A 15189-nucleotide genomic window follows, 5' to 3' on the forward strand; every position below is an offset into this window, starting at 1 on the left:
GGCATGCAGCCTGGGAAGCAAAAGGACGTATTATGTGAAACTGATGCCACTGAATCGCGGAGCCAATCCAATGATGGAGAGAGTCATCCTACACGGCCCTGCAATTGGGGAAGACTGAACGCGTTGTATCGCATTGACAGCGAAGGTAAGCTACAAGTATGAGCTCCCTTCGGAGGTGAGGGATGTGTAGGTTGGATTGTGCCATAGGGTGTAAGAATCTCCACCGGGAATGTTATATTGAGTTAATGGATGGCTGGGAGAGCAGCGCGAGGTTGCAATACTTGCTGACAGAATTTGTGCCTGGGGAAGGTGAAGCGGGGAGGGCTGCAAGGTTGAAAGTGGGTGGACGGGGGAATGGTGCAGTTAAGGTGAATTGCAGGTGGTTGCAAGACCGACGATGCGTTATGGCGGTGGGTGTCATCGTGACGTCATCGTCGTGTCAGGCGCGTGTGGCATTGCATCGGGAATGCGGAAGTGAGCGGCTTGCTGGAGGTGGCTGGGTAAACTGAAAAACCTTTTGGTGGAAAGGTATCTTTCCTTGAGTGCGTGCTGGAGGCGCTCTGGCGTTGGACGGAGCCGTAATTGGGTTGACCGGTGTGCAGCCGGTTGGAAGTAGGCGTCTGGAAGAGCGAACTTCTCCCGAAGTTGGCTGTGGCTGTGTGTGTTTGATGGGGTTGCTGAGCTCGCTGACTGGCAAGTCAGGCTAAAAATTGTGTAGTGTGAACTAGGCTTTAGAACACTAAACAGACCTCTCTACTGACTCTGAAAAACACAAAAGAAAGATGCCCAGGGTCCCCGCGGAAGGTAAGGAGGTGTGAGGTCTGCCAATGTTGCCAGGGCAATAAATTGCAATGTCTGAACTGTGAGATGCCTAAGAAAGCACTACAAGGAAACAGGAAGGACAGCGGATTGTCCTCGCAGTGGCAGACCACAGGGCCACACCGGATACTGATTGTTGCTTTTGAGCCCCCCACTTTGTTCAGGGACACATTTTTCCATTTCTATTACTCACATGTCTGTGAAACTTTGTTCCGTTTATGTTGTAGTTGTTGAATCTTTTCATGTTCAAACAAATATTTACATATTTTAATATTTCTGAAAAAAAACACAGTTGTAAGTGAGAGGATGTTTTTTGCTGAGGATATATTTCCCAAGACTGGTCGGGTTCTTTACCAGTAAAACACTGTGTGAGCGTCGTTAACTCTCATGGTAGTTCACATTCATGGTTATTAGCTGCAAACAGACACGTTCAGTTCACCAGAAACATCAGCACATTCACACAACACTGGTTGAAAGAACCACTCTAATGTAATTCAGAATTAATTTCTGTTGTTTTTGTGTTAAAGTTGTGTCATGTTTTGTTACCAAAAAAAAGTTTTAATGTAATTTAATGTAAGTATCTTTATGCTTTTATAACTAAGAGTGAAATTGTTTTAACATTTATTTGCTTGACAGTCAAAACAATGCTCATCCCTCTTTTAACCAGAAGAAAATTATTTACATATTAACTTGTGCAAAACAAAGACAGTCTTTGTATGGGAATTGTGATTGTTTAGTAAGCTTCTTCGAACCTTAAATCCTGAATGATGGGGAGCAGGCCTTAAATGTGTGCCATTCAGACTGCAAGAATCAGTACTTAATATTTTGCTTTAAGTTCCTGAAATTCTGTACAGGGACCAAAAATGTATGGACAGAACTTTTAACAAAATTAACAAAGTTGTAAAGTCATTTCCCTCAAAATATTTTTGTATTGTATATAGTAGTACAATTCATTAATTTAAATGAACATTTGATCTCATATTGATCCGTCTTATTTTTATATCTGATCTGAAAATGTTCACCTTCCCACAAGAAGACATAGCTTGTGTGGAACAGATTACGTCAAGACAGGATTTCAGTGCTGAAATTCTCTCATAAAATTAAAGATCCAACTGTAACTTTAGCTGTGAAAAGGGCAGAATGCATTATAGTTTATTTTCAATGCCTACAGGTCCATTGCAGGACTCAGAGGCCAGTGTCTTCTCTCTGGCTACACCTTCTGTTGACAGGGACTTCCAGATCTTCTGGCATGCTGTAAAAGATGACATGAAAGTCTTTAGCAGAAACAATACCACAGCATTTGGAGGGCTGGACTACAAGCTGAACATGTGTCACTCTGGGCTGGTGTAATTGCGGTTTGGACAACCTTCAATTAGGAAATGTGTAGGTTCTGGATCAAATTATGTTAGGACAGGTACAGTTTTACTACATTGTCAATTTTAATGTTTTATGCCAGAGTGCCAACAGAAGATGCACAAAAGACCTGTCACTAAACTTATAAAACAAAGCTATCAATATCAAAATCAAATCAGGATTTCTGTCATTTTATGTCCAATACCATTATTGGATATGATTAGATTATGTCAACATTTTGTCTTTTTCACCATTACGAATGAGCATCTTTCTAGGTCTTCCTAGGAAATCAGCAATTTCAATACAAAAACGATTACTAAATTGCACTGTGTGCTGCCTCTGAAAAGACACAACCTCAGTACACCAACGTGGTTTGCCAAGAAAACACCAAACAAGCGCAAGTACACTTGGCAATACACTACTGTTCAATGAAAATTTCTACTGCAATTATTACACAGGCTGAGTGTTACAGCAGGGAAACAGGACTGTGGACCCAAAATGCAGACACTGGCTAGGAGGTTGCAGTTCAAGTGAAGATTTATTCACTCTAAACAAAAAAGGAATTCTAACAGAACAGGCTTACTTCTTAATTCACAGTGAGAGTCCAAACAAAAGGGAAAATCCAACAGGCAGAAACAATCCACCACACAGGGAATAGTCCAAAAAACAGCACACAAAGCAGAACACTCAACAATAAACAATGACACCACAAGGACAAAACACAACTGAGGGCAATATATACACACACAAGCAGGCAGGGCAATTAACACAGGTGAGACACATAAGCAATCAGCAGACAGGAAGCAAAGCTTGAAAAAAACACATGAAACTGATCACTACAAAATAAAACAGGAAGTAAAGTGTGGGACCCACAGTAATGTTGGCCTTGTTAATGGACTCTGTTGGGCATGTTGATGGACACATAACAGTGGGCACCCCCCATTCTAATGTAGTATTTTAATTGTTTTGATTTTTCTTTAGTAATCTGATGTATATGCTATTGTACAATAACAACTGTAATATTTTAGTAGTTGAGTTTATGGGTATAATGTGTAAAGCTCACACAGGCACTTTGGGCAGTGTGTGGGGTCCTTCTGGTTAGACAGGAGGGCACACACGTCAGTCAGTAGACGTAAACAGCCTGCTGTACATAGAGACAACGTTCTGCTGATGTTCTTGTGTTTCTGTATTTACAGACTACGAAAGTAAAGGAGTTATTGTAAACTTATGCACGCCTGGAAGTCCCTTTTGTGTCCAAGTGTGCAACAAAAGTGTTGCATGTCTAATCTAGCTATGAATTTTAATATTCAGACAATATCAATCCATAAAAAGCTCTCGTTTCGCAAAAAGGGGCGCCACCAGAGTTGTTATTAACCTAGAGTCTCCGGACCTCTAGGTAGCTTTTAATATTTATACAATTATTCACCAGTGATCAGTTAGTTAATAATCGCTCAATTATCTTAAATCAGTCAGTCTCATATCTAAAGGGTAAATTCTCTTGGCAGGGACTCAGAAGTAGGCAATACACAATTCCTTGGTTACAGTGAATTTATTAACTAACTAAGGTGATATAAAAAGGAGGTTAAATACATCAGAGAAATAAACAATGGCTAAACAATGAGAATGGAGGTTTGATTGTGGGAAGCATTTGACTCATACGGCAACTAATGAATGCAATTAGATGATAAAGGGTTTAAAGATTACATATGCTGGACTAAAGATAAATTGATTAGCAACTATTGGACGTCACTGACCTCAAAATGTAGGGTTTTGGTCTTACAGCTTGCGTTTCTCCCCGCCGGGTTGCTGGTAAACAGCCTCACACTGGCAACTGTCGGCCAGTTGCTTTGTCTGCCAGGGAATTTCTGCGGGGGTCCATCTCTGGTAGGCTTATGGAAGAAACTTGCAGTGGGGGGCCTTCTCGACCGTGTCTCAGGTCAGGTTTAAGTCGTCTTTTGTTGCTGCTGGCGGGCCACGTGGAATCGTCCGACCTCCGTGGGCTTAGCGCGACGTATAAAGCTTAAAAAGAACTGGGTCGTTCTTGAATTAACTAGTGTAACTTAATGGACTGATAACTTTTAACAAATGAAAAGAAAGAAAATAAAAAACAAGTAAAGTTGCTGTTAAACGAGGGAAAAATTTATGTCACGGCACTTCGTGTGTGTAGCTTCAAGCGAAAAAAAGACTTCGTTGCGCTGGTCGAATTCTTAGGCGTTGCCGGGAGGGGCACGGCAGCCGCGTGCCGGAGCATCCAGAGAGCAGAGCGGAGAGCGGAAGAGAAGAGAGCGGACGACGTCGTGTGTCGCTCTTTTGTTGTCTGGGGCATGGTTCCCCAGAGGGCAGTCCTTCGTTCCCGAGGGACTGTCTTTCTAAACTTTTAATGTCTATAAAAGAAAAAGAAAATCTATTTGCGCATATTATAATCAAATATTTTCCACAATCAAACCTCACTGGTCAAACAGTTGTACCGTTCTAAGTTTAAGCATTTGGTAATAGGAAAACACAATTATTGGTCATGATAAATGAGTGACATTTATACATTAACGGCATTTCTGACGATGGTATGTAATACTTATTTCGTCCACTTTGGGGAACTCAGGTTACATGAGGAAAGCTTAGATTAATCCAAAAACAATCTTTCCTTAGGAACTGGGAAATTTAGTTATTTGGCCTTAAATTCAAGCTGGAAATTAATAGCGTGTAGTATGACATTTATCATCATTTCTGAAGGAATTGTGTGAGAAAGTATTGTGAACAAGCATTGGTTACACATAAAATGAAAGTGTCCTTAATCTTGCTGAAAATTAAAACACTGCAAAAGTAACTTATTTAGATTCTTTTCAGCAATAATATCAACAACAGATAGCAACAACATGGTAACATAACTACTCAAATAGAGGCAGCGCCACTACTACTAGAACAGTTTATAATGAAACATTGTTTTAGCTCAAGAAGGCAGGAATTGTGTCCCCTTTTCGCATATCCTGGCTTATCACGTTTGCACATCAATCTTTGTTTACAAAAGGGGGTTCAGGTCTGTGTCTCTGGTGTTCCTCAGCTAGGCGTGGACAAGAGTATCTTTTTGATGAGTGTGTGTGTGTGTGGGGGGGGGCAGTTTAGGGTTTCCCCTCAAATTTATTTAATATAAAATGCACAAATCCACTCTGTTGTCCATTACAAAAGCTAGCGACAATACACAAGGACATGAGAAACCAAATACAACAGAGAACAAGGAGGCAATGATCAACTAACCTAAACAAAAACACAGAGGCAAAGAGTAAAACAGGAATGGACATAATCAAAATAACAGAAAAATACCACACAAAAACCAAGAGCATGACAGCAATAGTTCTACGGCTGGCTTTGAGATGGCAAAAAAATGCCCTTAATATCTTAGGGTTATGGAACAAATAGGCACTCAGGTGTCATGTCATTTTTGTTGACCGTGAAGTGAGTGAAAAAAACATGGAAGCAAGGACTAACACATATCATAGCTGATATGATAGTATAGGTGTTAGTAACAAATGATCAACTTTTATTCTGTGTACAAATGAATAGCTGATGCACGTGTAAACAAGGATAAATGCATTCAAACACACGCACACAGAATAGAACACATAGAATAGGCTGATTTTTATTTCAGTGATTCAGATTTTCTGAACAAAAGCACAAAAATGGTCACCTGTAGGCCCATTTCACTGCTACTTTATGGAGTACCTCATAAGAGTGCTGAGAGCCTGCAGTTAGTCATGTTCATTTGCAATACAGGACCACGAGCATGACCGTTCAGTGTAAATTAAGTTGATTCAGCTGAAAGCACTGTGTATGGGATAAAGCCTTTTGACGTCTCAGGAATCTGAAGCCAAAAAAATGTAGAAGTAGAAAAGGGAAGAAAGCAGACAGAAATGGGGAAGCAGTGAGTGTTCAAAACTCACAGTCCCATTCACCGCTGCACACAAAATCCAAACACAGATTTCAAGGTAAGATCTGCACATGTAAAACTGCAAAGTTCAGGACATTAATGTGATTGTATTAAATGTATTTATTTTATTTTTTTTTACCTTTTCCACCTGTATTGGTTTTTGAGGCTGCCAAAAGCAAATAGAGTATTATTAGCAACTCAAAAGTATTGGATTTACCGGCTTAAAAAGACATGTTTTCCATGGTATCTTTTTGTCTTTGCATTAGATGAAGTTTCTGCTGCTGCTGTTGATGCTGACAGCATGTGCTGCAACTCCTCAAGGTAAAAAATATCCTTATTTAAGAAGGAATACCAAAAAGAAATGTAAAGTTGCAAGTATAGACAGTTTTTAGGAGTCTGTTTTTATTTATCTTTAAATTTACTTTTCCCTAAACACATGTCATGCAATATTTTAAGGTACAATAAAAAAATGAACAAACATGAGTTTTTGCAATATATTAATAACCAACATTTGCATAGGACAAAATATGTCACATATATTTACCTAAATTACCAATGTTGTTGGTAGGCATAAGATCTACAATATTTGTCATAATAATTTTATTTACTTTTTCATTTCCACATACATTTTGCTTATTTTCAGCTAACATGTTTCAATTATGAAATAACCAAAATTATTTTGTTTCCCTTATGGTTTCATAACTGCTTGTACAATTGTGTAATTCTGGACATTTGCTTAACTTGATAAAGACAAAACACTTCTGTTCATTTCACTTTCAATCAGGAACAAAAAAATTGCAGAGGGAAATTACCTACATATGAACTTGTGTAAAACCTTTAAGTAACAAAACAATAAGCAAATCAAAAAGCTAAGTGCAGTGCCAAAAAGGCTGTTATTAACTACAAATAGTGTCTCTCTTTGTATAAGATTTGTATAGATGTAGACATCTAGTATTTCCTTCCTCAAAGCTTTGAGGTTTTCTTATAAATCCTGAATGATAGAGTGGACACATGGAAGTCAGTGGTTAATATGGTACTGTATGTTTCCTGACATAAGGTGATCATGAGCTTGGTCATGTGTGTGTGTGTAAATGTGCGTGTGTGTATGTATATCTCTCCACAGCTTATCTTGCTAGGTTAGTTAACTTAAAGATTCATCTGATGGGCAAACATTATAATCACTCACTCACTTATTTATTGTCAACCACTTATCATGTCTACAGAGTAGCAGACATTATAATCTATACTAAAAGAAACAGCTATAAAACATTTTTCTTTTTCTCTCTCCACTCTCTTTTCAGATCTGTCAGGTAAAATGTTCACCTTCCCACTGCAATCCAACACAGCTCATGTGAGTTTGATCACATCAAGAGAGGAATTTAGCACTGCAACAGTCTGTCACAGGTAGAACTGAATGTGGAAAATGCATAAAAGAACCAACTGTATCTCTGACTGAAAAGTAGCATGCATGCTAATGCCTTTGTAATGCCTACAGGTCCTTTACAGACCTCAAAAGAGATCACATCCTTTTCTCTTTGGCCACACCCTCTAATGCCAATAGCTTCCTGATTTACTGGGATGAAACAAATAAGGAGCTAGAGACCCATGTCACGACTGGCAAGTCAGAATATCGAGGGTGGGACTACAAGCCGAACATGTGGCATTCTATTTGTACCACATGGAACTCTGTGTCCGGACTGGTGCAGCTGTGGTTTGATGGACAACCATCAATAAGGAAATATATCAGCTCTGGATCAAGCATCAAAGGGCCCACTATTATCACCTTAGGACAGGTACAGTTGATTTAATAAGCATCATAATTAATGACCTTTCAACTGCTAATGTTTGATTTATTGTGTGTGTGTCTAGTTTATAGATTTCAGTACAAATATTGTATAATTTAGCTTTTATTTACTGGATCCCAAACATCTGCAATCCCTACAGGAGCAGGATTCCCATGGTGGGGGGTTTGACCTGAGGCAGTCTTTTGTTGGCATGATGTCTGACGTCCACATGTGGGACTACATCCTTTCCCCCTGTGAAATCCACCACTACACAGATGAGCTAAACTTCACTCCAGGGAATGTGCTGAACTGGAGGGCGCTGGAGTTCCAGATCGTCGACAGAGTGCTTATAGATGATAAACTGATTACCTGCCATTAAACTTTAATACAGCACCATCTATATGTTACCAATGTCAGCATTTTATGTTAAATCTTTGTTTATTAAAGGATATATTCTGATATGTATACAATAATCACATGAAAGAGTTATTTTGGTCAGTCTGATCATTTAACCTGTCCTTACCATAAACAGATCTCTTGCTAACATGACTGTGCTGTAGAAGATGGCCATCTTTTTCACAAAGGTTGTTCTATGAAAGTGTCGCTGCACAAAGGTGTCAATCAGGGGCGTGCACAGACATTTTGGTGGGCAGGGGCTCAAGTTTAAAAAAGGCCACTTCTCATAATTATTTTTTTATATATAACATTAAATATGTTCACACAACTCTTACTTCCTTCCAATTTATTTTAATTCCCTCACACTCATGCAGTTGTTTAATACTCAACATGGTCTCTGTATGAACAGCAAAGGAAACTATACCACAATGTGTATGTTTTCTATGCTACTAGTTTCAAGTATATATTTAGAATAAATGACCACCAAGGAGAGGGACATAGTTTCACTATTAATTTGGTCATTGTTCACAAGGCAAGAAATCTCTTGGTGTTATTGGAATACATAACACTTCAAGAATCTTCACACTAAACTTTGGCATTGGGCTGCAGGCATAATTAATATAAATGTTATTTAAATACTTTTACTCTTTGTTTCACAAGCAATATGCCAAATGAGTAAAGATAACCTGCTTCACACAGCCAAGTAACAGAGTACTGAATTGCCTGAATACATTAAAGGGGCATTATTGAGTTTCCAGCTGCCACTAGCGGTGCGGTTTTAAGATTGCTACCAGGTGTGTGCTCGTACGCGTGCTCGTTTGAACTCATGAGCGAGCATAATCCAAAACACAACCACTTTAATACAGAAATCCCGCAATAAATCCAGGAACACCAGCGTGCAGGCTGTGGCTTTTCACTCAGACTTGTTCAGGCTCTGTTACTTCAACGTTCCCGTCTCAGAGGCAGATCAACACCGGCTCTGTAACGTTACTTCATTCAGCACAGCCAGCGGCATATTGGCACAATACTCCCGAAAAAAAGTGACAGCGGCTATAGACAGGCAGGGAGACAGCTTCACTCAATATACTGGAAACTCAGGTAAACCCCTACTGCAACATTACAGTAATAGTTTTATCAGCTGCAGGTTGAACTAATCCATGCTCATTACATCATCACAGTACATTTACTGCATTTAGCTGACGTGCTACATCGTTAGCTCGCCTGCTTCTTTCAGTAACTATCTTTACTATCTGTGTATCGTTCACCGGAGGCTTAGCAATGTCAGCACAGCTAAATGTATTGGATGATAACGAAACGGGTAGTGAGCTGGACTGAATATTATAACGAGATTGTGTCACACTTTATAATAATAAGACCGCAGTAAGTAACTTTACTGTAATGTTAGTGCATGGCTCTTCCTCTGTGTTGTTGTGACCGTTTTGTTGCAGTATTGTATATTATGTGGGTCACATTAGTTACAGCGAGGTGAGAGAAGAGAAGCTATGTACCTGAGTATTGGTAAAACCACAATAAACCTAAACTGAACATTACAAAGCAAACTGAGGCAAGTCCGAGCTACGGTAGCGTAGGCTGTCTGCTTCTGGCTTCATCACTATAGGCTAACTTTAGTAAACAAATCGCTCCACATTTGCTTTTTAAAGTTCTATCTCACACAGGCTCCGTCCTCTATTGGACTCTATGGGTACTACCTCTCCTCCTATCACACGCATGTACTCGCCCACTGAAATACTGTAAGTAGCCGACCAATTGGACGTCGCTACTGTACGTGCGTACCGTATAAATAGCAGTGTCCTCACTGCTCAGCATCCTTTTTTCTTCAGACAGACGGCGAACCGCCCACTGACCTTCACCTCCACAAATGGAGTCGCCGCTCCTTTAAGCTCGCCTTTGCCCATCGTGCCCCGGCTTCGGCAGGGACCACGCCAGAGATGGCATGCTGCCACTAGCCACGTCTCTCCCGTCATAGCGAGGCAGAGAAGATCGCTCGTTGCCTCTGCAAGCGGCTCGCTGCGCCATTTGGCCGCAGAGGGGACACTATCTCTCCCACAGTGGCCAACAGCTGTGGAGAGGAGAGCTCCCCAGCTTGTCACTGCTCCTCACGACAGTTCTGCCGATAGTGAACGCGTCACCGTAGACACTACGACAACACTGTCACAGGCAATGACGTCAACGGAGCGACCGGCCATGGTGCGTTCAGGACACCACAGTCTGCTAGTTTTTTTCGGGAGGGCCGCAATCGAAAGGGCCAAACCGGCCGTGGTGACCTTGAACGCACCACGGCCGGTTTGGCCCTTTTGATTGCGGCCCCCCTTGGGCCAACTCCCATTTATGGAGGGTTTGGTGGCAGTGAGGGCCGAGGAAGCTTTCCAGCGTTTCATCCACAACGCTCCTCAGCTAACAGGCGTGCCCTAACACATTATATGAAGCACATGGCCCCCATTCAACGCACTGATCAACTGCTTGTTTGCTTTGGCTCTATCCAAGAAGCGCCTAGCCGGATGGCTTTGTGACTGTATCTCACAGGCCTACGTGCAGGCGGGGAAAGATCCACCCTCGGTGGTCCGGGCTCACTCCACATGGGGTGTGGCTGTGTCTACGGCCCTCTTCAACGGGGTGAGCGTCGAGGAGATTTGCACAACGGCATCGTGGTGTTCAACATGTCCATTTGTGCGTTTCTACCTCTTGGATGTATTGGGCTCCTTCGCAGGATCTGTGCTCGCAGGTGCGACTCAGGATCTGTGAAGAAGGAGACTGGTGTCTACAATAGACTACCGGTTGTCGGGGAAAACATTTTTACACTGACTGTGATGTCAGGACAGTTCAGGTGTTGGATCTGGCTGGATCAGATCCCTCTTGGTCATGCCAAACCCCTAGCGGTCTAGTGACCTTTCTGAGGGGTGGCCCACTGCCCCATCGCTTAGGATGGAGGCATCTTAGGGCCTGTGGCTGGTGACCTGTGGCCAATTGTGTCGGTGAGGTGAGCTGTGGCTTGTCGCGGCTGGGCGGACAGTCATCGGGCTCCACCCACGTGTGATAGGAGGAGAGGTAGTACCCATAGAGTCCAGTAGAGGGCTCCGCCTGTGCTAATAGAACTAGGGTTACCATATCGTAACCTTCGTTACATCATTTCTTGCAGGCTTTGACACTTTGACATAATATCTGTGGTACACGGGATAGTAACATGGGTCGCGTTAGTTGGTGAAGTAATGTTGAAAGCGATATAACTTTGCACCAGATAACATTAGCAACTGCTCGGCGTTAGCCGCCAAGCTAACGTGACTTTCTCTGTGTATCTCCAGGTTTACTAATGCTCACTTTTTTTTTTACTGGACATCATTTGAACCTGTTTGGTCTGATGGGCTTCAGCACATAAAACTTTATTGTTGTTTTGTATCCTTACGTAGAGTCTGTGTTTTGCTGTGAGACGGTTGATTTATGGTGTTAGTGGACTGCGTGTCGTTAGCTGCCGTGTTGTCGCTGTAGTACAAGAGAGGCTCAGGAGTGCTCAGAGGGCTGAATCCAACCCGGAGTCCCCATATTAAAAGCAGAATAGTGGCTGATGCAAGCAAGAGAGAAAACAGGTGTGTGCTTCATTTCTAAGGGACTTTTAAGCCCACTGACAATAAGGCAATGAAAATTTGATTAATTACATTGAAAAACTTACATATAGTCCCTTTAATGTATTGATCAAATACATTATTATTGTTGCTATTACTATATTACACTTACCACACACGCACACACGCATACACACACACACACACACACACACACACACACACACACACACACACACACACACACACACACACTCAATTTCTGATGGTGACATAGACTTAGTTTCACATTTGAGGAAGGGCTGTCTGTATCAAGATCTATCAGCATACAACAAACTAAGTTATTAGATGAGGATACTGAATGTCTGCAATCTGTGTGCACATTCTCTTTTCATACTAAAAGTAAAAAGTAGTGATGTTTCTCCATGCCTGCTGGATGTATAATTAGGCAATTGTTATATGGATTAGCCATAACAACTTACATTGAAAATATCAGGGCTGTGGATCTGTCAGCTTGTTTTCAAGGTCATCTGCCCCCTACTGGTCAAACATTGAGAAATGCTTTAACTGAGTTTATTGTCAATGAAATAAACAATATCTTTATTCAGCATTACTTTGTAGTTACTCCTCTATATGTGAATAGGACAATACTTAGAATACTGACAGATGGCTAAAGTAACTCCATATTTTATCACTTCTTCCAGTTCTTTGATAATAAAACATACTGTGCACTTTTGATTGTTCATGTGAGTCATTCTGTGCTGACAGATGCTGCCAGTCTCTCAATCAGAAAAGCTTCTAGTCTCTCCCTTGGATCCACACCTCCTAATGAGAAGGACTACACCTGTCTCTTGGGCTGGTGATTAACATTTCATTTCCATTACATGTTTGTGGTACTTGTTTGTGGATACATAAATTGCCTTACATGTTGTCTCTGATGAAGCTACCAGCTCATGAAGCTCCAACAGTTCAAACTTGTTCCTTGCTGGAAGGAGGAAGCTCATGAGAAGACAGTGACCCACAGAGAGTCTGGGCCTTTCTGTAAATCGCCAAATCCTTAGCAAAAATCAAGTGGAACAACAAGCACTTACGTAATTCTTCCCTGGAGGACTTGTAACATTTGCCCAGACTATGGCACTGGTGATGCTGCAGGCTACTGGACAGACTTCCACAATAAATTATGAGTTGTAGATGCAACACTACTAACCATAAACATCTCTTTTGATATTCCTGTTCAATTAAGCATTATGTGCTGAGTGAGAATTCAGAGATGCCTCTTGTGTTAAGATAGCAGGTTCCTGATGTATTGCAGGGCAACATGAGTTTGCAATTAACTATTAGTTCATTGCTCATCAACGTGACTGTTGAATCTTTACATGAATTGTCAGTGGCTATTGGATATTGCACAAAAGTAATTTAGCCATCTAAATTAATTAAAACAGGCAAATGCCTATTTATATCATTGCACAGCAGTCACCTTAAAAAATAAAGTTGTATTTGTTAAAGAAATGCTTTTTTGGCAGGTGTTTAAATTTGATTTCATAGGCATTGATTAACGTTTGGACAACTTTGTTGATGTATATACTAGAATCACATATCTTACACTGCAAGAAAGAGTGTTTTTCACATTCTGTATGACTCTAAGACTCTAAGACACATTGTTAGATTGGTGTGACAATAGGCCTGTTTCAAGATTGTGATTTGCTAGCACTGTTTACATGTAGATCACTAATGGTGGCAACGTCACGTTTCACAAATGTTTGCTGCTCGCAAATTGCAGATACATTTGTATGTCCTATACGGCTCATGCATGCTCATGCGTGGGTTGGAAGTATAGCCTTAGTTTTTATGAGTGAAAAGTGTCAGAATGAGCGAGGGGGAAATTATCTCATATTACAAATCACAGCTTGCGTGTTGCAAATTTGGTGAAACGGGCCCCAGAGGCACGCTTTGCCCTTTTACTATAAGGCTTTAAAGGAAAGGGGCATGCATTCTGAAAAAGTAAAATGGCGTTTAACTATTGGGGTTTATCATTTATTCAGTCAATAAACCATGAAACTGCCATGTGTTTTTTTTTCATGTAGCACATGCCTCTGAGAAACAGCACGTGCCTTTGGTCATAAATACAAAGAGGGCCCCATAGGAAAGAATTCCATGTTAGAAAGAGAAAAGCAGATGCTGCATGAGAGTATGAGTTATGTCAGCGCATGACCACTGTGTGTTCAGTGTTGTATTGTGATAGGTTAAAAGTGTTGGCTCCCTTTGACCACTGCCTCTGTTTCCAATGAATTCCTTATTTACAAGGATGTTGCAAATGATGAGATTGACATCCATGTTAGGAATAACAGGATAGATTTTAGATGACAGGACTACAAACTAAAAATCTGGCACTCTCTGTCTTCCACATGGGACTCTATGTCTGGAGTGGGGCAGTTGTGGTGTGGTGCCAAGCCCTCGAGTAGGAAATTCATCATGTCTGGATCAAACATCAACGGGAAATGCTTATGGCCAATATATATATTGCTATGGACAAATGCATCTGCCAAATTAATAAATGAAACTGTACGCAAATTTTGTTCCCCCTGTTTCCAGTCTTTGTGCTATGCTAGGCTAACCAACAGCTGGCTCCAGCTACATATTTAGGGAAATCTTTCATAAATTAGATTGGTAAAGTCTTCTTGTCTAACTCTTGGCAGGAAAGTGAATAATGCATTTCTCCAAATGTCAAACTATTCCTTTGGTCTTTCAAAAGGTGCAATAGATTGCTACTTTGTGATTTATTGTATGTCTTCAAGGATATGTACCAGAAACAATTTAGCATTGTACAATATAGCTGTTATCTAAAATGTCTGGAAATTCTCAGGAACAGGATTCCTATGGTGGGGGTTTAACATTAATCAGTCTTTCGTTGACATGATGTCTGATGTCCGCATTTGGGACTACATCCTCCCCCCATGAGATCCAGAACTACACAGATAATCGAAACTTCACCGCAGGGAATGTGCTCAAATGGGGGGCACTAGCGTTCCAGACCACAGGAAGAGTGGTGATAGAAGAAAAGCAAATGACCTGTCAGAAGGTGAAAGGTTTTCTGTAGGTGGCTGTCTTAAATGAAATAGGACTGTGGTAATGTAGCGTCACAGGTAACACTTCATCTAACTCTCTGCAAGAAAGCAAACATATTTCCCAAATGTCTGATTAGTCCTTTAAAATGAAAGAGAATTGCAGAACTGACATGAATATTATCTATGAACAGTTGACAGACATGGTTCTCATATCTATAATGAAAAGCTCAGTATCAGCCTGTGCCGATAAAAATATATAATAAACTGAAAAT

General features: G+C 40.9%; 1 protein-coding gene, 1 long non-coding RNA gene and 1 pseudogene across 2 annotated transcripts; 2 read left to right on the forward strand and 1 right to left on the reverse strand.

Annotated features, from left to right (window-relative positions):
• Positions 1-1800: 1800 nt before the first annotated feature.
• On the reverse strand, positions 1801-2876 carry LOC119897692. The gene is made up of 2 exons (XR_005443418.1): positions 2756-2876; positions 1801-2071 (listed from the first exon to the last, which is right to left on the reverse strand). It is a non-coding gene; the product is annotated as an uncharacterized LOC119897692 (long non-coding RNA).
• A 3178-nt stretch (positions 2877-6054) lies between these two features.
• Positions 6055-8602, forward strand: LOC119897691 (serum amyloid P-component-like). The gene is made up of 5 exons (XM_038711581.1): positions 6055-6152; positions 6361-6415; positions 7396-7498; positions 7590-7887; positions 8039-8602. The coding sequence occupies exons 2-5, from the start codon at positions 6361-6363 to the stop codon at positions 8255-8257; spliced, it is 675 nt and encodes a 224-aa protein (XP_038567509.1). The 5' UTR covers positions 6055-6152; the 3' UTR covers positions 8258-8602.
• Positions 8603-10455: 1853 nt separating this feature from the next.
• On the forward strand, positions 10456-14949 carry LOC119898283 (annotated as a pseudogene).
• The last annotated feature ends 240 nt before the right edge of the window (positions 14950-15189 follow it).

The sequence above is a fragment of the Micropterus salmoides genome, unplaced genomic scaffold (assembly GCF_014851395.1).
Source record: "Micropterus salmoides isolate LMB-PRFRI ecotype aquatic unplaced genomic scaffold, ASM1485139v1 Ms_hic_scaffold_11, whole genome shotgun sequence".
In the NCBI taxonomy this organism is placed as follows: Eukaryota; Metazoa; Chordata; class Actinopteri; order Centrarchiformes; family Centrarchidae; genus Micropterus; species Micropterus salmoides.